The 24,018-nt window shown below is 40.5% G+C and overlaps 1 protein-coding gene across 1 annotated transcript; it reads left to right on the plus strand.

The window, feature by feature from the left end:
• faxdc2.L (fatty acid hydroxylase domain containing 2 L homeolog) lies at positions 1-22,964 on the plus strand. Its single transcript, NM_001096355.1, is given in 9 exon segments — positions 1-77; positions 11,166-11,210; positions 11,395-11,486; positions 12,639-12,742; positions 14,695-14,816; positions 17,606-17,811; positions 18,243-18,348; positions 19,120-19,286; positions 21,879-22,964. Coding segments are annotated over 8 exon segments (996 nt in total). The 5' UTR covers positions 1-77; the 3' UTR covers positions 22,033-22,964.
• Positions 22,965-24,018: the final 1,054 nt, after the last annotated feature.

The raw sequence follows: 24,018 nt of genomic DNA on the forward strand, positions 1-24,018 counted from the left end.
GAAAGGACTGACAGGCACAGGGACGGCAGAAGAACCAGGAAAAACAGGCACGGGAAGCCGGAACAAAAATGCCAAAGGTGGGTAACGTAACAAAGCAAAGCAGGGTATAGCACATCAAGCAGATACATGGCATAGCTTTTGGAGAACACTGATATTCTTTGTTTGGCTGCAAATAATATGTAAATAATACTGGACTTTAGCTGCACATTGTATTACATTGTAACTAATTCCAAGTGCTACGTTTTGGGTCAGTAGGGATGTCTTTAATGTATATATTTGCCAGCCTGAGGGCCCAGGTATATGGGAGGCACATACTGAGCACGAGGGTATTTCAATATGTGTTTATAAAAAAATGTTTTTTCAGGGGGTCCTTAAGTGATTTTGCTGTATCTGTAGCATATCCCTAGAATGTGGGCTAGTTAGCCATCTTTCTTGGATTTAATATCTTGGACTCAGTGACTGATAGTAATAGTCAGGGGCTTAACTAAAGAGAAGCAGATACTGCGGGGGGGGGGGGGGGTGCAGAAGTGCAGAGGGTCCAATGAGGCCCTAATTAGTGAGCAATATCAATAAATACTGATAGAATAGGTCAGCTACTAGAATAGGTGTCCCCAATGCTACTATAGGCACCATCTCTTCTTAATATACCTGCTATCCCGCAGCCAAAGTCCCTTCCCAGAGACTATTATCCCACTGTTACTGTAGGCACCATCTCTCCCTACTATACCTGCTATCCCGCAGCCACAGTCCCTTCCCAGAGACTATTATCCCACTGTTACTATAGGCACTATCTCTCCCTACTATACCTGCTATCCCACAGCAACACTCCCTTCCCAGAGACTATTATCCCACTGCTACTATAGGCACCATCTCTCCCTATTATACCTGCTATCCCACATTCCCAGTCCCTTCCCAGAGACTATTATCCCACTGCTACTATAGGCACCATCTTTCCCTACTATACCTGCTATCCCACAGTCCTTTCACAGAGACTATTATCCCACTGTTACTATAGGCACCATCTCTCCCTACTATACCTGCTATCCCACAGTCCCTTCCCAGAGACTATTATCCCACTGCTACTATAGGCACCATCTCTCCCTAGTATATCTGCTATCCCACAGTCACAGTCCCTTCCCAGCGACTATTATCCCACTGCTACTATAGGCACCATCTCTCCCTACTATACCTGCTATCCCATAACCACAATCCCTTCCCAGAGACTATTATCCCACTGCTACTATATGCACCATTTCTCCTTACTATCCCTCTCGGTGAGAGTGTCCTAGTGCTGGCAGGGGGGTATTTTTTTTAACAAAAGCTACTGTTGCCCCCAACTAGAGTGGGGGCTCTATTAGCCCACACCTTTGGTTGGGTATAATATTTTTTGACAACAGGTTCCCTTTAAGTAAATAGATCCCAACAGTTGATATTACTCTATAACTAGTTAAAATAAATAGTTAAAATCATTAATGTTCTAATTAAGTCAGTTGGATTTTTTCTATTCAATGGTGGTCAGTGAAATTTGCCCTAACTTTTCAATCCCTGTCAGAAATTTTGTAAATTGCGTACATTTAACTTTATTTATTTACTTTTTGATATATGCCAGGCCCCTCTTTCCTAATAAAAATTTTTGTGAGGCCAGGGCAACAGTCCCCCCTCTATCCCCACTCAATAGGCTGTCCTATCTAGACACAGAAGAAAGGGTTAAATAGGAATTACCCCAGTGTAGAGATGTGTTTGACTTGCTAGTCTTTGTCTTCCTCTATTCAAATGTAATTTTTTTATTATATTTGTAATGCCAAGAGTCATGTGATGTACATTGTACTTGTTTGTGACTGTCGGCATCAGTTTAGATAAGATAGAATGTTTTCACTACAGAGACTACAGTATTAGCATGACACATTGGGCTTGAATATGGCCGTGCAGCAATTAAAGGACAAGGCAAGTCTATTAGACATGATAACTTATTGGACAGACATACCTCCAGTCTGTTCTGCAAAACTGTAGAACACCTCAACTTGCCAACCTTTAGCTGTACAAACACCACACTGTCGTAGGTTAGCTATGCTTATTTGGAAACCCAGTATCCAAAAATTTTTCAAAACACATCAGTTAATAGTACTGCTCCAGCAGAATTCTGCACTGAAATCCATTTCTCAAAAGACCAAAAATATTTTGTTATGTTTAATTTTGACATGGGGCTAGACATATTGTCAGTTTCCTAGGAGCCCCCAGTGGTGCTCTGATAAACTTCAGTCACTCTTTACTGCTGTACTGCAAGTTGGAGTGATATCCTCCCCCCCCCCATCTGCCCATCAGCAGAACAATGGGTCGATAACCAGATAGCAGCTTCCTAACACAAGATAACAGCTGGTAGATCTGAGAACAGCACTCAATAGTAAAATCCAGGACCCATGGTGTGGCATTGACCAGCTACTGGATAAACCCTTGTCAGACAGGCAGATTTGGGGAGATTAGTCGACAGGCGACAAACCTCCTTTTCTTTGTGGTGACTAATCTCCACGATCAGCCTTCCCCTGCCTTCCGCCGGCTAAAATCTAAATAGCCTGGGGGCAGGCACATGGAGTTTTTCGTTTTCCGGAGTCGCCCGAAGTTTCCTCGTGAAGCAGTTACGGACGAATTCGGAAACCAATGCGCTCCGTGTGCCTGCCTCCAGGCAATTTTCATTTTAGCCGGCAGAAGTCAGGGGAAGGCAGATCGGGGAGATTAGGCGGCTCGAAGAAGAGGAGATTTGTCGCCTGTCGACTAATTTCCCTGAATCTGCCCGTGTGGCCAGACCCTTAACCACACTCTGGAGTTGACCAGCTTCTAGAAATAGTAAATAGCCTTTACCCTTTTTGTTTACAAATAATGGCTTTTTATCATTTCTAGCAGCTGGTCAACTCCAGTGTGTGGGTTAGACCAAGCACTGGCAAGCTTTTTCAGTGTTTTGTGTACAAATTGTAGCCAAATATTGCTTTTAGTTGCCGTTAATTGGCTGTGATTAAAAGCTCCCTGGTTTCTCCATAGAGCTCCTGAGTTAAAGGTAAGTTCAACATGGGTCTTACTACTCAGTCACACTGTTTTGCTAAGGGACTTGATTTTAAATGCACTATAGACTATGTTAATAGGCAGTGAAAGACTCATGTTAAATGAGGGGCCTTGATGTGGCACGTGAGTTTACATATTTTGGCCAAAGTGTGGTACACCTCATTTTCTGTAACAATTGTTTTTTTAAAGGCAAATTGTACACCGGCATTTTATCTCCTTCCCATATAGTCTATTTTAAGCCAACAATCCTAATTCTTTTTAATAATAAAACAGTGCCTTGTACTTGATGGCAACTAAGCTGCACAAATCCATATTGGTGGCAAAACAATCCTATTGGGTTTATTTAAAAGGATAGTTCACCTTTGTTATAGCACACCTTATATATAATGTATCACATACAGAACTTATCGTTACATAGAAGCCCTTTTTAAAAGTTTACTTACCTTGTTAAATAAAATAATATGGTTAAAACTAATGTATGCCATCAGATAATTATCCTTTTTGGTGTCTAAGTAAAAGGAAGTTGTCTTCTATGTAATGATTAGTTCTGTTCAAAAGGAATTTTGGTGTATTACCTATAATTTATGGAAATGAAAAGAAACACATCTATTAAATGTAGCTTTTTTGCAAAGCTGGCACATTTATTAAAAGGAGGTGAATTTTAACAAGGTATATGAGTGTTTTGTGGACAAGGGCTAATCTAATTGATAATCCATAGATTGCCAATCTGGGCCTGGAACTGAACGTCTCAGAGCCCCCCCCCCATCATTGCACCCTAGTCATATGCCTCTTCTGTGTAACCCTGGTTCCGGCCCTGAAATCTGTGTAAAAAACATTCCACGGTCTGTGAAACTTAAACAGAATCTACACAGTTACAGAAACACTGTAACTAATTTGCATCAGGGGGTTCATGCATTATAAGCCACCGTGTTTGTTGCTATACACACTGTACACGTACGCTGGTTTATCTGAATATTATGGTTTTTCCACCGTTGCTTTTGATAAGGAATTTGCATGCTTACAAAACAATCGTGTTTTGTTATGAAAAACAGAAATCCATATTTTCATTCCCTGTGAGAGCTTTTCTCTATCCAATAAACACAAAGAACAACTTTGTAAGGGTTTGCTAGGTCTATAATGTTCCCAAGCAGTCACTTTTTTTTGACAATAAGGGCAGTGGCACACGGGAAGATTTGTCGGCTAAGATTTTTTTACGTGTGGCTGTGGGCGATAAATCTCCCAAAAAGGCCTCTCCATTACCAATAATCGAAATGGCTGGCTTTATGCCCAACCTATTGCTAAATAGCCAGAAGTTGCCTCCGGATGAAACTTTTGGTGATTTAGCGATATGTTGGACATACCGCCAGCGATTTAAATTATTGGCAACGGAGAGGCCTTTTCAGGAGATATGCACAAAATATCACTAAATCTCCCAGAGTTTACCACTGGCAATTTAGCCATAAATTGGGCATACTGCCAGCGATTTCAAGATTTATTAAGATTTGTCGCCTGCGATTTTTTTTAATGTGTGTCTGCGGATGACAAATTTTAATCTTCTTGATTAAGCTTGAAATTGCTGGTGGTATGCCCAACTTATCGCTAAATAACCCGAAGTAAACTCTGCCCGATAAATTGGGCATAACACCAGCGATTTCAATTATTGGCAATAAAGAGGCATTTTCAAGAGATTTGTTGTCCATAGCCACTCATAAAAAATCTCAGTTGACAAATCTTCCCGTTTGCCACTACCCTAACTTAGATTGTTTGCCATGATAACAACTTGGTTTTCAGACCACCCCCCCCCCCCACACACACACTTCCTGTGTGGTTTAATGTGTGGGTCAGGGCTCTCCTCATAAAAACCTTCATCCTCCTATAACTCTAATTACAAATAGGACAGCAAATAAGGATTTACCCCAAAGACTGGCCTCATGGTTGGACCTTCATAAATAAATAGCAGATCAATCTCATCAGCCCCTCTTATGGGTAGAAACCTCTGCTATAGAGAGTTTTATTAACAGAAAATCAGTGAGACATATTTAATGCATTCTAGCTATCTATTTATTCATTGAGCAATAAACGCGTTCCACTGTCCTTTGTATGTAGTGTAGTGCCCTGGAGCTGTACTTGGCCAGAGATCTAGCAGAAGGTCATAGATCACAGTTAGGAGAGTTTTTGTTCAGATTACGTTCAAGGCTGACATTCCTGGGGTAACATGAGGTTATTACACTTGTAAGTTTAGTGTCATTGTGCTGAAAGACATCCCTTTGTATTTAAAGGACAACTAATCCTGCACATTACACTGAAGTGGTATGGGCTAAAATGTTTATAGCTATTTTTTTACCATTGAAGATGAGTCTATAAACTCCCTTGTTGATTATCTTCTATCTGGGAACTGGCCTATGTTACAAAGCACTCATCCTTCCTCTGACACTGGTCAACAGGCTCCCAACCTGAACCTGGGCATGCTCCATAAACAGCATAGGGGAAGAGAAATCATATAATCTTGACAGAATATAAAATATGCTTCCCCCGAGATGGTGATGAGGTCACACCAGACAGGATTGGGGATGGATACAAGTCAGCTATTTAATATTGGTAAGTTCCATTAAAATTGGGCCACAGAGATGGGAGATATTTGTGGAAGTTTTTTAATTAAATTAATAGTGCTGGCAGCATCAACAGAGATGTACTGGGACGTCATTCATTCTTCAAAACTAGTACATGGAAAAGGGAAGTGATTCAAAGCTTAGGGTGTGCTGGCATGAGAATTTAGCAAGATTAGTTATTTTCTAGGTTACATATTCATATCCTCTTCTGCTGATAATCAACCTGGTTAATGGGGTGGTTCACCTTTAAAGTAACATAGTATGTGATAGAATGCCCTATACATAGCACCTTTTTAATTGGTCTTCTTTCTTTTAAAATGATTTACAGTCATATGAAAAAGTTTGGGAACCCCTCTCAGCCTGCATAATAATTTACTCCACTTTCAACAAAAAATATAACAGTGGTATGTCTCTCATTTCCCAGGAACATCTGAGTACTGGAGTGTTTTCTGAACAAAGATTTTTAGTGAAGCAGTATTCAGTTGAAAATGAAATGAAATGTGAAAAACTGGCTTTGCAAAAATTTGGGTACCCTTGTAATTTTGCTAATTTGAATGCATGTAACTGCTCAATACTGATTACTGGCAACACCAAATTTGTTGGATTAGCTCTGTAAGCCTTGAACTTCATAGGCAGGTGTGTCCAAGCAAGTTGTGCTTCTATTTGACTCTCCCCTGAAGAGTGACAGCATGGGATCCTCAAAGCAACTCTCAAAAGATCTGAAAACAAAGATTGTTCAGTATCATGGTTTAGGGGAAGGCTACAAAAAGCTATATCAGAGGTTTAAACTGTCAGTTTCAACTGTAAGGAATGTAATCAGAAAATGGAAGGCCACAGGCACAGTTGCTGTAAAACCCAGGTCTGGCAGGCCAAGAAAAAATACAGGAGCGGCATATGTGGAGGATTGTGAGAATGGTTACAGACAACCCAAAGATCCTTCCAAAGACCTGCAAGAACATCTTGCTGCAGATGGTGTATCTGTACATCGTTCTAAAATTCAGCGCAATTTGCACAAAGAACATCTGTATGGTAGGGTGATGAGAGCTGAACAGTCACTTGTTGTATGCAAAAGCTAATTTAGACAAGACAGTCATTTTTGAACAAAAAGCTTTGACTGATGAGACAAAAATTTAGTTATTTGGTCATAACAAAAATTGATTTGCATGGCAGAAGAACACTGCATTCCAAGAATAACACCTGCTACCTACTGTCAACTCTATGGGATGATCTGAAGCAGGCTGTCCATGCTCGGCTGCCATCAAATTTAACTGAACTGGAGAGATTTTGTATGGACGAATGGTCAAAAATACCACCATCCAGAATCCAGACACTCATCAAAGGCTATAGGAGGTGTCTAGAGGCTGTTACATTTGCAAAAGGAGGCTCAACTAAGTATTGATGTAATATCTTTGTTGGGGTGCCCAAATTTATGCACCTGTTTAATTTTGTTATGATGCATATTGCATATTTTCTGTTAATTCAATAAACGTTATGTCTATGCTGAAATACTACTGTTTCCATAAGGCATGTTATACTGTGTATTAAAAGGAAGTTCCTACTTCGAAAGCTCAGCCAATGAAAAACAAATCTCCAAAGAATTAAGAGAGGTTCCTAAACGTATTCATGTCACTGATTATTGCTACGTGAGGTTAAATTTTTATTGTTCTTGTTACTTATCTTTCTATTCAAGTCTTTCATTCACACCACTGCCTGGCTACTAGAGTTAACTGGACCCCAGCAACCAGATAGCTGCTAAAATCCTAAATGGAGAGCTGCTGAACAAAAAGCTAAATAATGCAAAAATAAAAAAATTAAGACCATTATCAGATTGTCTCAGAATTTTACTCTCTACATCAAAATAAAAGTTAATATAAAGGTAAACTATCCCTTTAAAGACTCACAATGCTCTTCCTGATATTACTGTAGTTTCCTAGTGCAGCACACACAAGTATACGTAATACTCCCACATGTCAGATCATTGTACCTAGCTGGCATGCTTTAAGTTAAATACCTGTGTATAACAAGGGACTGTAAAGACTGGGACTGTAGAGACTGGTAGTGCATAGCTCACAACTGTCCCGTTTTTCGCAGGACAGTCCCGATTTTGACAGCTCAGCTAGCAGTCCTGGGTTTGTTATTGAAATGTTCCTACTTTCTCTTTGATCTCCTGCACTGAACAGCCAGAAAGAGAAACAACAGTTTTTAAAACTTAATTGGCTTTTGGCAGAGAGCCCAGAATACTCGGCAGGTGTACTTAAATATGTTTGTAACAATTTAAGATAAGCAAAGAAGCAATTGTAACAATTTAAGATAAGCAGGTCTCTTAGGGAAACTGTGATTTGCAACTTACAGGGCAATTCACCTTCATTAGCAAAACTGTAGTAACACATAAATACCACAGAAATGTGTTCAAACTTTCATAACCTGCCAAATTTTGTAAAATGAACATGGAAATTAGGGTGTATGGCCACAAAATGGGAATGGTTAAAAATTTGGCAAGTATTTTTGTCCCTCTATTTCTATTTCCAAAATGTTGGGAGGTATAGTAGTGGCAGAGGCAGGCTGCATTGCCTTGGATATCTGCATATACTAACCTGCATTCCTGGTACAGGGTAAACATGCACTTCTATATCACAGGCCTACTGACCTCTTAGCTATGATGATATTGACTGAAACATTTTAATCAGTAACTTAGTCGTTCATTTAAGCTTTTCCATTCCCAATGTTGAATAAAAGTGCAAGACCTTGGGGTGCAAAGAGCAACTTGGGAACTCTTGTGCACCTGAATGCTCAGAATTACTGGATAATGCATAGACTCCATTTTATCCAAATAGTCCGAATTTTTAAAAAGTATTTCCTTTTCCCTATAATAATAATAATAATAAAACAGTAGCTTGTACTTGATTCAAACTACGATATATTTAATCCTTATTGAAAGCAAAACCAGCCAATTGAGTTTATTTAATGTTTACATGATTTTCTAGTAGACTTAAGGTATGAAGATCCAAATTATGGAAAGATCCATTATCTGGAAAGCCCCAGGTCCCGAGCATTCTGGATAACAGGTCCCATACCTATAACTTATTTGTCTATACCGGCCTTCTCCTATTCATATACTAGACTCTCATTCAAACTACTGCCTGCTTGTTAAGGAAATTTGAACCCTAGCAACCAGATAGCTGCTGAAACTCCAAAATGGAGAGCTGCTGAACAAAAAGTGAAATAATTGAAAAACAAATAAAAACTGAAGACCAACATCAAACTGTCTCATAATATCACTCTCTACATCAGGGGTCCCCAACCTTTTTTTACCCATCAGCCACATTCTAATGTAAAAAGAGTTGGGGAGCAACACAAGCATGAAGAAAGTCCCTTGGGGTGCCAAAAAGGGCTGTGATTGGCTATTTGGTAGCCCCTATGGGGAATAGCAGTCTATAGGAGACTCTGCTTGGCACTATACTTAGTTTTTATGCAATTAAACTTGCTTCCAAGCCTGGAATTCAAAAATAAGCACCTGCTTTGAGGACACCAATAGCAACATCCAAGGGGTTGGAGAGCAACATGTTGCTCACAAGCTACTGGTTGGGGATCACTGCTCTACATCATATTAAAAGTTAACCAAAAATACTCTTAATGTATAAAGACACACAAAAGGCACCTCTTACATGACTGCACCTAGTGTGCCATTTACAGTCAGATTAAATTTGTGCTTAGAATCATGAGCAAAGATGCAGGCAAAAAGATTGGGGATCCATACACATTATGTCCAAAAAGCATGTATCTACCATGCCTTTTTAAATGAAGATTAAAGGGGTTGTTCACATTGCAATAACTTTTAGTATGATGTAGAGAGTTATATGCTGAGACAATTTGCAATTGGTTTTAATTTTTTATTATCTGTGGTTTTTGAGTTATTTAACATTTTATTCAGCATTTCTCCAGTTTGGAATTTCAACAATCTGGTTGTCAGGGTCCAAATAAACCTAGCAACCATGCACTGATTTGAATAAGGGGAGGACCCGAATAGAAAGATGAGCAATAAAAAAGTAGCAATAACTATACGTGTAGCCTTACAGAGCATTTGTTTTTTTGTTTTTTTTATATGGGGTCAGTGACGCCCATTCGAAAGCAGGAAAGAGAAGAAAAAGGCACTCACCCCCTCAGGCCCTGACCCCCCCTACACCGCTCGCACATGCCTCCGACCCCCTCACCTGCATGCTTCCCGACCCTCACTCCATAGCCCGCACAGCCCCCAGACTCTCCCTCCACCTGCATGGGCCCCGCCACAAATCCCTGTGCATTCTCTGTCTCTCTGGACATCAGGAATGAGCAGGTTCTGTCAGCAGCAAGCGGGTCCAGGCCGGCGGGGCCCACGAGGGTTCCCCACCCCCCTACTCTGTCGTCGCTTGCAAGTAGGGTTGCCACCTGGCCAGTATTTTACTGGCCTGGCCGGTAAAAATTATGGTCGATCCCAATGTTATTAACAGGGAAAAAAGATAAATATATAGGAAGGCCGGTATTTTTTTCCACAAAAGGTGGCAACCCTACTCACAAGGCCCCTGGACTCCCCCTCTGCCACTCGCATGCCCCCCCGCCACAGAGCCCCAAGCACTCTGTCCCCCTTCCCCCCGCCAGCGCATACCTTCTTCAATTCGTGTTATATCCTCATGCAGCGGTGGGAGGAGGACAGGAAGGAGCCTCACCTGACGAAGGGGGAACGCCCCCGAAACGTTATGACGCAATAAACTTACCAGGGGTTGCACCCCGGTTTGAATCGCTTTGTGTGTCAGCCTGTATTGCTTTTTACAGGAGGACAGGAAGGAGCAAGACAGCAGCAAGCGAGTCTGGGCTGGCGGGGCCCACTGGGTTTTTTTTCCCGGTGTCCCGCCGGCCCAGTCTGACCCTGGATTCGACTTATTCACTCTCCCGTGAAAACTAAGAGGTAGGCAGTGGTACATGCCTGGTGTCCCCCCACCGTTTTACCCTAGGCACATGCCTCTTCTGCCTATCCCTAGTTCCGGTCCTGTTAGGCCCCTAAACTTTGGGAACAGGATATTTTCCATAAACATATATTGCAGCTGCTTATCAGTCCCACTGGCCTCCCCTTTTTTTTTGTCCTGGCTTGACAAAGGCCTGCGTAGCCCGAAAAGTTGCCTATGGCATTTTAGTAAGGTTTTTCACTATTTTCAATAATAACGGAGTGCTGCTGCTTTAATTGAAATATGCACAGTTTGCCCTGGCAGGGGGTACAGCTTGCACCCGGGGCTGTAAGGAGCCTAATCCGCTTTTGAAGCATACTTCAATTACATTCACTGGCTTCCCTAAAGTTTCTGGGCCCCCAGCAGTTGCAGAGTCTGTTTCCTCTATAGTTACTCTACTGATTTTTAGTAAAATGGTTAGTAAGTTTGAATCATAGTAACTGCTGTTGAAAAAATATAAATGAAAATATAAAAAAATAAATGTATAAATATATTAAAAAAATGTCTTTATGTTTGGTTGCAGATGGGAGAAGGTGAGGCCTCCCGTCCTGCAGAACGTCGGCGCCAGGTAACAGAACTTTCACTAATCCTCATGAACTCTGTATTGTGGCGTGCTTTGTGATTGAAATTACCATCCACTGTACAACATTGCTGCTTGTTTGCCATGGATTACTGCTGTGGAGCCCATTTGCACCATGTCAGTAAATGGGCCTTAAAATCTCAACCCTTCATGCTGCATTTTAATTCTACAGGATGGCCAGGTGTGGGACTCTGTAAAGAAGACGGCTTTTGTTCTGGGCACTGGGCTTCTCATCTTTGCTGCCTTCAGGAATTCTGTGACATGGTGAGTGATGCTATTGTGAGAAACTAATGTCTATATAATATCTGAAATCAACATAATCCACTGCATAATGGGCAGCTAATGGGCAGTCTAATTGTCTGCCTCATGTAGACCAAACATGGAGTGGCTTGAAACTTTCTGCTTAGCTCAAGTAGTAATAATAAAAGTAGAAGTTATTGCCCATGTTAATATGTACATGAACCCTAAATACGTAAGCAATGGAAGTTATTGGCCCAGATTATTACTTGTCCCATCTCTGCATCCAAGCCTTGTTGGAACTAGACAGAAAAATAAAATAAAGTATTTTGAAGAGCAGTCTTGCTTAGTTGAAGAGGCTGTGTTTTTTTTCTGGCTTTCAGCACAGCAAATGACAAAGGGGCAAATTTACTAAAGGGTGAATTTTGCCTCAGAAGGCTCCGCCATACCTCGCGCAACTTCATCAGACATTATTTTGCATCGAATACGTGTATTTATCAAAATGTGGAAATGTGAAAATCTCGGCAATTAATGCTGGGTATGAATGTTTCTAAGCAAATTCTCCCTAGTGTTAACTTCGTTAACATACTTATATTTACATCAGTTTAAATATGGCGGGTACAAATATATGTATATATACGTGAGTGTTGGTTACTGGAAGTGGCCACTTATTATTAAAAATGTCCAAGGAAGCAAAATAAAGACCTAAAACAAATGTGGCATGAGCTTCAAATGGTTAAAAAAAAAGTATAAATATATGTAAATATTTAACAGTTATAACTTGTAAACATAATCCCACATATAAATATAAAAAATGCCAGAGTTTTGTATTTTTTATGACTCTTTGCATACACTGACATAATCATTTTGAGGCTGTATCTTCATCTTATCAATTCACCAGGTATAACAGTAACGTATTGGAAAGTTCACACTTTGATAAATTTGCAAAGTAACTATTATTCGCCTGAGCGAAATTTTGTCTGGCGAAACTTCTCTAGCGCTTTGATTTTTTGCTAGTGAATTGTCCTCTTTGCCTTTTAACAAGTTTACGTTGTGCCTGCGAATTGTAATTTTGGTGAATTTTCCCTAGAAAAGCCCACTTCACCCTTTAGTAAATCTGCCCCAATGTGTGCAGTCATCAGTTGATCTTTAAGACTTACCGTGCCTCTTTCTCCGCAGGCACTTGCAGCAGTTTTGGGGAGCCTCTGGAGACTTTTGGCAATCGCAGTGGGGGAAGCTGCACGGTTTCTTTGATGGAAATCAACTGACATTGTTCTGTTTGGGTGAGTAGTTTTCCTATAGTCATTTTATGTAAAATGAGATAATTTCAAACAATGTTGTACATGTTTTCTTGCACGGTAAACAAGTGAATTCACCCAGCTACTGCCTATTGGGGTAACAGAAGAGTAAAGTGACTACCCCTTTCTTATTAGAAAGCTGTATTTTCCTTGCTTGAGTGGGGTGGTCTTTCAGAGTGTAGCTTTCTGTAAGCTCGGCAACTAAATAAGTCTTCCTTATGTTCCTTCTCCTGCACATTCAGATCAGATTCTGACCTAAAATAAAATCTTAAGCCTATAGAGTATCTGCTCCAAGGTAGACTGGTGGATCTATTAAGTTATGGGTCATATTACATTAGGGATGCACCGAATCCACGATTTTGGATTTGGCTGAACCTCCGAATCCTTCACAAAAGATTTGGCCAAATACTGAACCGAATCCTAATTTGCATTTGCAAAGGGGAAGGGGAAAACATTTTTAACTTCCTTGTTTTGTGACAAAAAAAGTCACGCATTTCCCTAGATTCGGTTTGCCCGGGCAAAAAGATTCGGCCGAATTCGAATCCTGCTGAAAAAGGCAGAATCCTGGCTGAATCCCGAACCGAATCCTGGATTCGTTGCATCCCTATATTACATACTTACTTGATAACATGGGGCAATCCAGATTTGCCAACCACCCATGGGATTTGGATTGTGGGCAATTTTTTTGTGTAAAGGGGTGGTTCACGTTTAAATTTTAATGTGTTATAGAAGTGCTAATTCTAAGCAACTTTTCAATTGGTCTTCATTTTTTATAGTTTTTTTTTAAAATTATTTGTCTTTTTCCAGCTTTCAAATGTGGGTCACTGGCCCCATCTAAAGAACAAATGCTCTGTAAGGCTACACATTTATTGTTATTGCTACTTTTTATTATTTATCACTCTCCTATTCATATTCCAGTCTCTTATTCAAATCAGTGCATGGTTGCTAGGGTTAGGTGGAACTAAGCAACCAGATGGCTGAAATTGCAAACTGGAGAGCTGCTAAATAAAAAGTTAAATAACTCAAAAACCACAAGTAATTAAAAATGAAAAACAATTGCAAATTGTCTCAGAATATCACTCTACATCATACTAAAAGTTAATTTAAAGTTGAATAAACAATCCCTTTAAATGTGCATTTTATTAACATTAAAGGTGAAGGAATGTCACACTCACTGGGGGGGGGGGTGTAAAAAGTTAGGCACACTCCAGTGACTGTATTCACTTACCTGATACCCTGGGTCAGTGCTCCTGTTAGCAGAAAACCAGCCCAGGGTTTTACTCAGCGAACAACATGGAGTGATCCTCTTCTTCTGCATCTTCTTGCTTCGCTACCCCAGGGCAGATGCATGTGCAGTAGAATGAAAATGGTGGCCTCTTTGTTGAACTTACACGTTTCACTCTACTTCGCATATGCACCCGCAATATTAAAAAAGAAGCAGGATGATGATTGCCCCATGGTCCTCACTGAGAAGAACCCAAGGCTGGTACATGTAAGTGAATACAATTAATAGGGATAGCTTAACTCTTAGCACCCCCCCCCCCCAAGTGATTGACTTTCCTTCTCCTTTAACCAAGTACAAGTTTGGGACCGGTTATCCAGAATGCTTAGAACCTGGGGTTTTCCTGATAGCGTATCTTTCTTGAGTTTGGATCTAAACCCAATAGGCTGGTTTTGCTTCCAATAAAGATTAATTATATCTTCGTTTGGATCAAGTACAATGTACTGTTTTATTATTACAGAAAAAAAGGAAATCATTTTTAAAAATTTGGATTATATTGGAGACTATGGGAGACGGCCTTTCTGTAATTCAGAGCTTTTTTGGATAACAATTTTCCGGCTAATGGATGCCATACCTGTATATTTAAACATATGTGCACTGTCAATCGGAGTTGTTTGAGGAGCCTCCTGAAAGCTAACTCAGACCTGTCTTGCAGGCACCATGCTGATCCCCACTCTTTCTTTCTGGATCTTCAATGCTATTCTGATGCTTATTGACCTGACTGGAAAGCCATACTTTATCACCAAATACCGGATCCAGCTTGGGAAGAATGAGCCAGTGCGTATGCAGCTCTCATGTTGACTTACTACGCTTGTAACATTGTGTAGCTCTTAAACTGATTAAGGGCCAACACACACGTGGCGGTTTGTCACTGCAACATTTTTAAAGCAGCAACTTAGCGGCCGTAGGCTAGTGTACAAATCGATGTGATGATTAGCGGAATATTTGAGGCATGGCGATCAGTCACTTCGATTTGCTTCAAAAGTCACGATGAAGAAACACCACAGGGCAGATTTTTCAAGGGTCAAATTCGACTAGGCAGTTATTCATATTCGTTTTGAGTTTTAAAAACGTTGAATTCGATTTTTGAGATTTATCATACTCTGGTCCTTTAAGAACTCGAATTCCACTATTTGCCACCTAAAGCCTGCCGAATTGCTTTTTAAGTCAGTGGGAGAGGTTCAGGGATCAGTTTTTCGAAGAAAAAAATCAGAGTTTTTAAAATGCAAATCAAATTTTGCTTAGAGTTTTTAGGTCGATTCAATCGATCCGAGTTTAAAAAATTCTATTTTTTAAATACGTTTTTTTTTAAAATACATTTTAGGGGAGTTTTTAAGAACTCGCATGAATTCAAAATTCGATCTTTGATAAATGTGCCTTACCATTATGTGTCTTCGCCCTAAGGTCAAGTTTAGGGACCACCAGCCCATATATCTGCTTCTTTTGTAGTCAAAATAATATTACACAAAGTGGTGACATTTCGTGGGGTTTTCTGCCTGCCAGTAATATTATCAGGTTTATAATAATAATACTGGGAGGCAGGATGCAACCTGTAACTCTAATGAAGTATTTCTTTGCTTCAGCAACCACCTACCATTCACAATTCCGTATTCAGCCAACACCCATATGGCACACTCCTTATGTAATAACTGCTTAAAGGGGAATTCAAGTCTAAAATAGAATAGGCTAGAAATGCTGTATTTTGTATACTAAACATAAACATGAACTTACTGCACCACAAGCCTAATCAAGCAAATGATTTATGCTTTCAAAGTTGGCCACAGGGGGTCACCATCTTGTAACTTTGTTAAATATCTTTGCAAGACAAAGGCTGTTCAGATGCTCAGTGTGGTCTGGGTTGCTGCTTAGGGATCTTCATAAATTATCAAAACAGCAAATAATATCTGCCAAGACTGATTAATAATCAGAATATGCAGAATGCACTGGGTCCTGTGTTGTCATGTAATCTAATGTGGATTAATAGTTTTTGTATTGTTTAATACAAACTTTCTCCAATTCTGAAGAACCAGTGCAAAATAATCCTCCAAATAGAATCCCAGTTTATCTGTTTAAATCTGTCTCCATGATCTTTGTCCCTGCAGCTGGAGTTGGAAACAGTAAAGGGGATGTAAAGGCAAAAATAGAATCCAATACAAATCTCTACACAGTCGCCAACTGCTCTACAGGGAAACCAGGGTTGTCAGGTCTAATATTTAAAACCAGCCAAAGTCAGCTACAAAACCAGCCCCAAACTAGTCAAGAGGAATTTCAAAAGTAACCCAAAAATAGCACAATATGTGCAGTGAAAAAAAGTCTAAAAAATAAATGAATATATATGAAAATATGCCTTTTTCAAATTTTTGCACAAAGCAAAATGGGACAGATTCGCCCGTCGCCCCGGGGTATAGATGCCCTATAAGGCTCTAATACATATATATAATTTCAATAAATATTGGTAAAACAGGTCAACCTCTATAGACATTTTGGTGACCAGCAGATTTTTGTCCCAAAATTGTCTGAAATTGAGGAAAGTGACCAGAAAATGCGAGAATGCTTAAGGGTGATGGGAGACTGGGGTACAGAGCCCAAAATCTGGTAAATCCCAACTTCTACACAAGTCCTATTGCATGCTGGGCATTGTAGTCTTAAGGTGGCCATAGACACACAGATCCTATCGTACAAATCGAGGATTCGTACGATTTTCGGATTGTGTGTGGCGCGTGCTGACATCTTTCGTCCGGTGGAGATCGGTCGTTTGGTCAGGTTTGATTTTGACCCGACCGATCCCGCTGGAGCCCACGGCACATCGTAATCGGATCATTCGGCCATACGGCTGAACAATCAGATTACCCCCGATATAGCCATGCTCGTTAATGGCATATCGGGGAAAGATCCGCTCATTTGGCGATGTTGCCAAACGAGAGTATCTTTGCGTCTATGGCCACCTTTACATTAAACTTGTCAAAATGTTAAACAAAAACTACATTACCCAGCATGCATTGGGAGATGCAGGCTTGGCACATTAGGGCAAGAAAAAACTTTAGCTGGTTTCCAAAGTACAAACCAGCTAAAGGCCCCAAAAGTAGCTCAAATCCGTACTTGGCTAGTTTGTACTTCACAACCCGCCTGGGCTATAAATTAGTAGCCCAATTTGGCTAGAAAACCGCCAACCTGGCAACCCTGAGGGAAACAATCAAAGCTGCCTGAGTTCTGCATGGCTGGTAAGTAAGGCGGGGGCTCCCCCTGCTGTTCATAAATATGATTGTTTCACTGCCCAGCAGTTAGGGACCGTCTGACAATTCCTATCTGCAGCAGTAAATGAAGGGAGAGTTTCACTGCATACAGTCAGGTTTCTTATAAAAACGGTACACATTTTTTAAATCAAAGTATATTGGAGATAGGTTTCTTTTTCATTAAAGAAAAAAAAATGGGATTTTATTTGTTTGCCTTTACATGCCCTGTAACTCCTTAGCCTCCCTTGTTTTATAGAGTAATGAAATATATGCAAATGTATAAATCAATTCATTGTATTAATCTATTGTGCACCATACCTGTCATCTACCCAGGTGGATCCAGTCAAGCTCCGACAGGCTGTGATCACTGTGCTTGTCAATCAGGTCTTTCTCTCCTTTCCCATGATTGTGCTCATGTATCCCATCATGCTCTGGCGAGGAAACCCCTGTGGCCCTGAGCTACCCACATTCCATTGGGTCCTTCTGGAACTCTCAGTCTTTGCGCTGGTTGAAGAAATTCTCTTTTATTATTCACACCGGTGAGCTATAGCTATTGGAGTTGCTGGGAAGGTTTAATACGACTGAATAGAGTAACGATGTTTTAATTGAGCCGAAAATAAGAGAACTGTGTTACGTAAATAATATAAGCTGGTGCTGCAGTTGTGGCTTTGAGTACTGCACATGCAATTGGTGGGACTATATGAGGATTATAGTTGAGATCTGTGAACTGGAAGTGTGAGTGTGGATTGAGCCATGACTGAACTACAACTCTCATGCGCCAATTTAGATCTAAAAACAACGATATATATATATATATATATATATAGATTTCCCTTTCTCTGCATATGTATTATAATATCACCTTTCTGTGCTCCGCAGTAGACAACACACACCAGAGGGGATTGACTCAGGATCCCCCCCATCCTGTTTTGTACAATAGTAACCTGTAAGCCTGATCTTTATTTCCTAGGCTGGTCCATCACCCTTTGTTATACAAGCGCATCCACAAGAAGCACCATGAATGGACGGCACCTGTAGGAGTGGTGTGTCTGTATGCGCATCCCCTGGAGCATATTGTAAGTTGGGAATTGACCTAACCAAATGCCGTCTCTTCCTTAAAAGGGTGGTTCACCTTTAAATTAACTCTTAGTATGTCATGGAATGCCAAATTCTAAGCAAATTTTCAATTGGTCTTTATTATTTGTTTTATAGGTTTTTTTTTTTTTAAATGATTTGTCTTTTTCTTCTTCTGACTCTTTCCATCTTTCAAATGGGGTTCACTGACCCCATCTAAAAACAAATGCTCTGCAAGTCTACATATGTATTGTTATTGTTACATTTTATTACTCCTTTTTATATTCAGGTCCTCTCCTATTCATATTCCAGTCTCTTATTCAAATCAGTGCATGGTTGCTAGGGTAATTTAGATCCTAGCAACCAGATTGCTAAACATTGCAAATTGGAAAGCCGCTGAATAAAACGCCAAATAACTCAAAATCCACAAGTAATAAAAACCAATTGTAAATTGCCTCAGAATATCACTCTCTACGTCATACTAAAAATTAACTCAAAGGTGGCAAACCACTATGTCATTACAATTAGGTGTCATGTGTTCCAAGTTATCCTGCACTGGATTGTAGCTAGCAGTGGGTAGTGTTGTGCCTTTAAGCAGCAAATGGGAAGTTTGTTAGGGACCACAAACACTGGTGACACTCACTATGGCTGCACCCAGTGGGAATACCGAATAGCCTACAGCCAATAGCTGACATTGTACAGGTGAGCAATGTTTTGAAGTTGTTCTTTGATAGAAATGCAAGAACTGCTTTTATTCTTAATTGTCTTTGCAGTTTTCCAACATGCTGCCCTCCATGGTCGGTCCTATGATAATGGGATCTCACGTTGCCACGACCATGCTGTGGTTTGCCCTGGCTCTGATCACCACTACCATCTCACACTGTGGCTACCACCTGCCTTTTCTTCCGTCTCCAGAATTCCACGATTTTCACCACCTCAAGTAAGTAGTGTTAGGAGGGACCACTCATATGCTGTGGGATCCATGGACCCTCTGTTTTACAGATTACATTTTTTTATTGTTTACACCATTGCAGGAGGGACCTACAGGCTTGTTGCAGGTTTTATCATGAGTTTCCCCAGTTATATAAGCAAATTTACCTTGCAGAATTCAGGCAGTGGTGTTATTTGCTTCCCTGCCTGGCTTTGATGGGGTTAAATGACTACATGCACTACCTAGCACAGTAGCAAGGTGTTTTAACCCTTCTGCCAAGCTGTTGACCTTCACTATGGTTTAATTTAAATTGTGTATCTAAGTATCACACAGGGAGAAAACATCATGACAGATATTGACCTATTGTAACTAAAGGGCAGGTAGTGCTGTTAGCAGATATTATCTAAGTCAGGGCTGTCTTACTCCTGTGGTACCAAGAGCCAGAGTTTTCTTTCCTTTGGGTAGCCATTTCTGACCACACCCCCCCCCTTTTTTTTTTTTTTTTTAAATGATACCCACTTTAAACCACACCCATGTTATCACAAGAGATTTTAATTCCATATCCACATTAATGGTGGCAGCACCAGCGCCGATTCTGGGGCTGCTGCCGCCCCCCTCCTCTCCTGCTCTGCGCTTAAAAATTAGCGTCGGAGCGCTCTTTGCACTAGCGGAGCCGAATTTCCGGGTTAAAACCCGGAAGTTCGGCTCTTAAAGTTACAAGAGGCGGCTTTTTGCCGCCCCTTGTAACTACCCGCTCGCTGCCGCCTGAGGCAAGGGTTTCACCTTGCCTCATGGCAGAAGCGGCCCTGGGCAGCACACAACTGCTCACTGCAGGGATATCACCTAGCCCAAATTTATTAAGACATAGCTTTTTCACCAGAATAAAAATACATTGTCAATACAAATGTTAATGCATAACATACCACATAGCAGTGTCTCCCTTCCTCATGTCAGCCACTCTCTCCTTATGCGTTTTGCACCATTGGGCGCTTCATTAGAGGAGGCACATTGGGCGCTCTTTCAGAGGCACCACAGGGCAGGCAGAGTATGGCATGCACCGGCAGCATAGAGCGGGGCAGAGAAGACAGAGTATAGCACACAGAAAGTGTAGAGTAGGGCAGGCAGAGTATGGCACACACAGATGGTATAGAGCAGAGCATGGCAAACACAGGAAGTTTAGCGCAGGCCAGGTAGAGTATGGCATACACAAACAGCATACAGTATGGCACACACAGACGTTGTAGAGCAGGGCAGACAGAGCATGGGACACAAAGGAAGTGTAGAACAGGGCAGGCATAGTATGGCACATACAAGGAGCATAGGGCATGCAAACTATGTGGTCACAGCCTTATTGCACCCCCGCCTAATGGTTTTAAAAATTAGTGGTGAGCACAACTTTCCCTTGTTTGCTATAGTTATACAGGAGCAGTGACCAGCTCCATGTTGTAGCTCCCACCCTTCCCAGCTATAGTCAGGTGATCCCACTGGTGTCTAATAAAAGGGCAGCCAAGTTTGGGAGTCTTACTTTGAAAGCAGCTAGTAAGTTGCAGGTAAAACTTAGTCCCTTTGTAAAATATTGATAATGGGTTGAGTGCAGAGGACTCTTGTATTTGTCTATATGCAAACTATGGCACACACAGGGAGCATAGGGCAGCCAGAGTATGATACACACAAGGAGCATAGGGCAAGCAGAATATGGCACACACAATGTAGAGCAGTTCATGGCACATGTAGGCAGAGTAGAGTAGGGCACTCACAGGTGTCTTAGGCTAGTGCCATATGTATTTGATCTCGGCTTGCAAAGATACACAGGTCAAGAATTCGTCCCTCCACTGCTCAATGTGCCTGCACCTGGATACATTGCCTCGGGTGCAGGCAGATGCAGCAGAGTTTGGTGCCACAATGCAAACGCTAACATTTCAGCACCAGAATCCACCCTGTGTTTCTGTGCAGCCTGAGATCCGTATATCTGGTAGAAGTAACGAAATGACGTCACGCTGGCAAATTTTCTCTAGCGTTAGCCACTTCGCCCTTTAGTAAATTTGCCCCTAAGCATCAGGGAATTATTGTGCAGGAAAAGTAGGAAATATGGAATTATCCAGAATGTCACTTTAATGATGAGTGTGGCTTTAATGTCCAATTCCAGTCATTTCAAGGGGTGTCTACTTACTTAGGTCTGTGTTGCATATCTCTACCATTGAGAGGCCTTTTTTATCCAAATTCAAACTTGTATAATTTTTGTCAAACTTGTATAGTTTTTTTTTCTAATTCAAATAAACCCACATTTAAAAAAAAATTTGCTTATGAAGAGAGAGTGTGTGTGTTGTGTGTGTGTGTGGTGTGGTTGGTGTGGGTGTGTGTGTGTATAGAGATTGAATACCTTGAATTTATAAGCTCTAACACTAAGATATTTTTATATTGGAGTTTTTACTGGTTATAAATCTCTATAATTAAGTTTTTGGCACTCTGATTCAATGTAAATTTTAGCAAAAAAAAAACTAAACTAATTGCAAAATGTCTTATAACCTCCTGTACAAGAAACATATTCTTCACAAAACACACATTTTTGGTCTTCTAATCGTGTTCTATTTCTGTTTGTAGGTTTAACCAGTGCTATGGAGTACTTGGGGTATTGGATCATCTGCATGGAACAGATCAGATGTTTAAGCAAACCAAGGCTCATGAAAGACACGTTTTATTAATGAGCCTTACGCCACTAAGTCAGAGCATTCCTGACAACCCTAAGAAATGCTAATAGTCCGAGTGGAAAATCATTAGAAGAGAAAGGGCTTGTCCTTCTTGAATGGAGACTTGCAAGGATATGGTTTGCCCTTCCAGTTGTGCTAATGTATTGACAACCTCCAGAGTGTTTGGCTTGGGAGTGGCTTTAAAAACTCAGGCCACCCTCTCCCCATACACCAGTTGTTTGCTGATTTATGGTACTAATTACTTCTGTGATTAAATAATTAGAAGGTTGATCATGGCTGTCGGCACACAATCAATGAAACTCAGTATCAAAGTCAAGGCCTGTGGAGACTTAGCTGTAGATTTGGAATCCATTCTGAACAGTAAACCTTAAAGTCACCCACTAGGTACTTTACCTAGAAAAACATTCAGTAGTTACTAGTGGAATTAAGGAGCAGATTTATCAAGGGTCGAATTTCAAAGTGGAAAATACTTAGAAATTATACCATCAAATAGAATCCTCTGACATTCAAATTAGAAGGATTTTACGATTCAAAGGATTCGAACGTACGATTTTCCTTTGAATATAAAAAACTTGCTCTGGAAGGTCCCCATAGGCTAACGTAGCACTTCGGCAGGTTTAAGTTGGTGAAGTGGTGAAGTATTGAAGTCAAAGTTTTTTTTAAAGAGACAGTACTTCGATTATCGAATGGTCGAATAGTCGAACGATTTATACTTCGACATGAATTCGAAGTAAATTCAAAGTTGTAGTATCCTATTCGATGGTCGAAGTATTCAAAAAATTTGAATTTCTTAACTTCGAAAATACCCTCGAATTCACTTCGACCCTTGATAAATCTGCCCCTAAGTGTGTGCAACTCTAGAATAGACAGTCCTATTCTTACACTAATTACAACTAACTCTAGCGCTACAACAATCATGTTCTTAATTTGCATAAAACATATATATATATGTATTAAAGGAATCTTGGTTGCATCCAAACATATTTTCTGAGCGGTCTTTTTCAGGTTTTGACCATTGTGAGAATTTTATAGGTCCTGCGCAGTGTTTTTCACGAGGGATGCACTAAATCCTTTAAAATAATACCCAACTGATCCCAATCTAATTTGCATATTCAAAATTGCATCGGCGGTGATCGACTTTCAAGTCACAAAACTTCGAAGGCTCATTTTGGCTGAACACCATGACATTTCTGAAAATCGCCTTAAAATATTGCAATTTGCCGTATTTATCTCAAAATTTCTTACAAACAAAGGTAAAACTGTAAATATGGACATCAGGGGTCTACTGGACAGTTGATGACCAATAGGCATAGATTTACCAGTATGTGACATTTAGTGACCCTAAAATGAATAGTGCATAGGATTTTTTTTGGCTGCCAAAAGCCCTCCCCCTAACTGTAGAAAGACCCAATAAAACCATATATTTTTGGTGAGTCCACATTCTGACAATCCAAAATGGGCAAAGACATCTTTATATAGCGAACTGCAAAGCTTTCCAAAAGATAGTAGTTTATCTGAAAATCACCTACAATATTGCAAAAAAACCAAAAAAAAAACCAACCAAACAAAAATAAAAACAACAAACCACTCTCCGCCATTCTTTAGTAAAGTCCTGGCAATAGGAAATCAGCAAGCGGTATTCTCATTGGCTTGTTGTCCAGGGTGGGATCATTGATTCTAAACCGCAGAGCTCTATCTGCAAAGAACATATGGGATATAAAGCTGGCAGTTAGTGGCTTTGTCTGTCAGCATGTATAGGATATGTGCGATTTTTTTTCTGTAGAATTTAGTACAAAGTGCGGGAGCTTTATGGTTTCTACTAGGGCAGATCATGCCAGACAAATGTCATTGGTTTCTATGATATGCTAAATAAGGAGTTAGACAACAGGTGAGCAGCGGATGTGATAGATTTGGAATTTGCCAAAGCATTGGGGTGGCTGTCAGTGAAACAATATTAAAGGAAAACTTTATCCCCAAAATGAATACTTAAGCAACTAATATTTTATATGAGATTAAGTGGCATAATAAATAAT

This window comes from Xenopus laevis, chromosome 3L, assembly GCF_017654675.1.
Source record: "Xenopus laevis strain J_2021 chromosome 3L, Xenopus_laevis_v10.1, whole genome shotgun sequence".
NCBI classification, from domain to species: Eukaryota; Metazoa; Chordata; class Amphibia; order Anura; family Pipidae; genus Xenopus; species Xenopus laevis.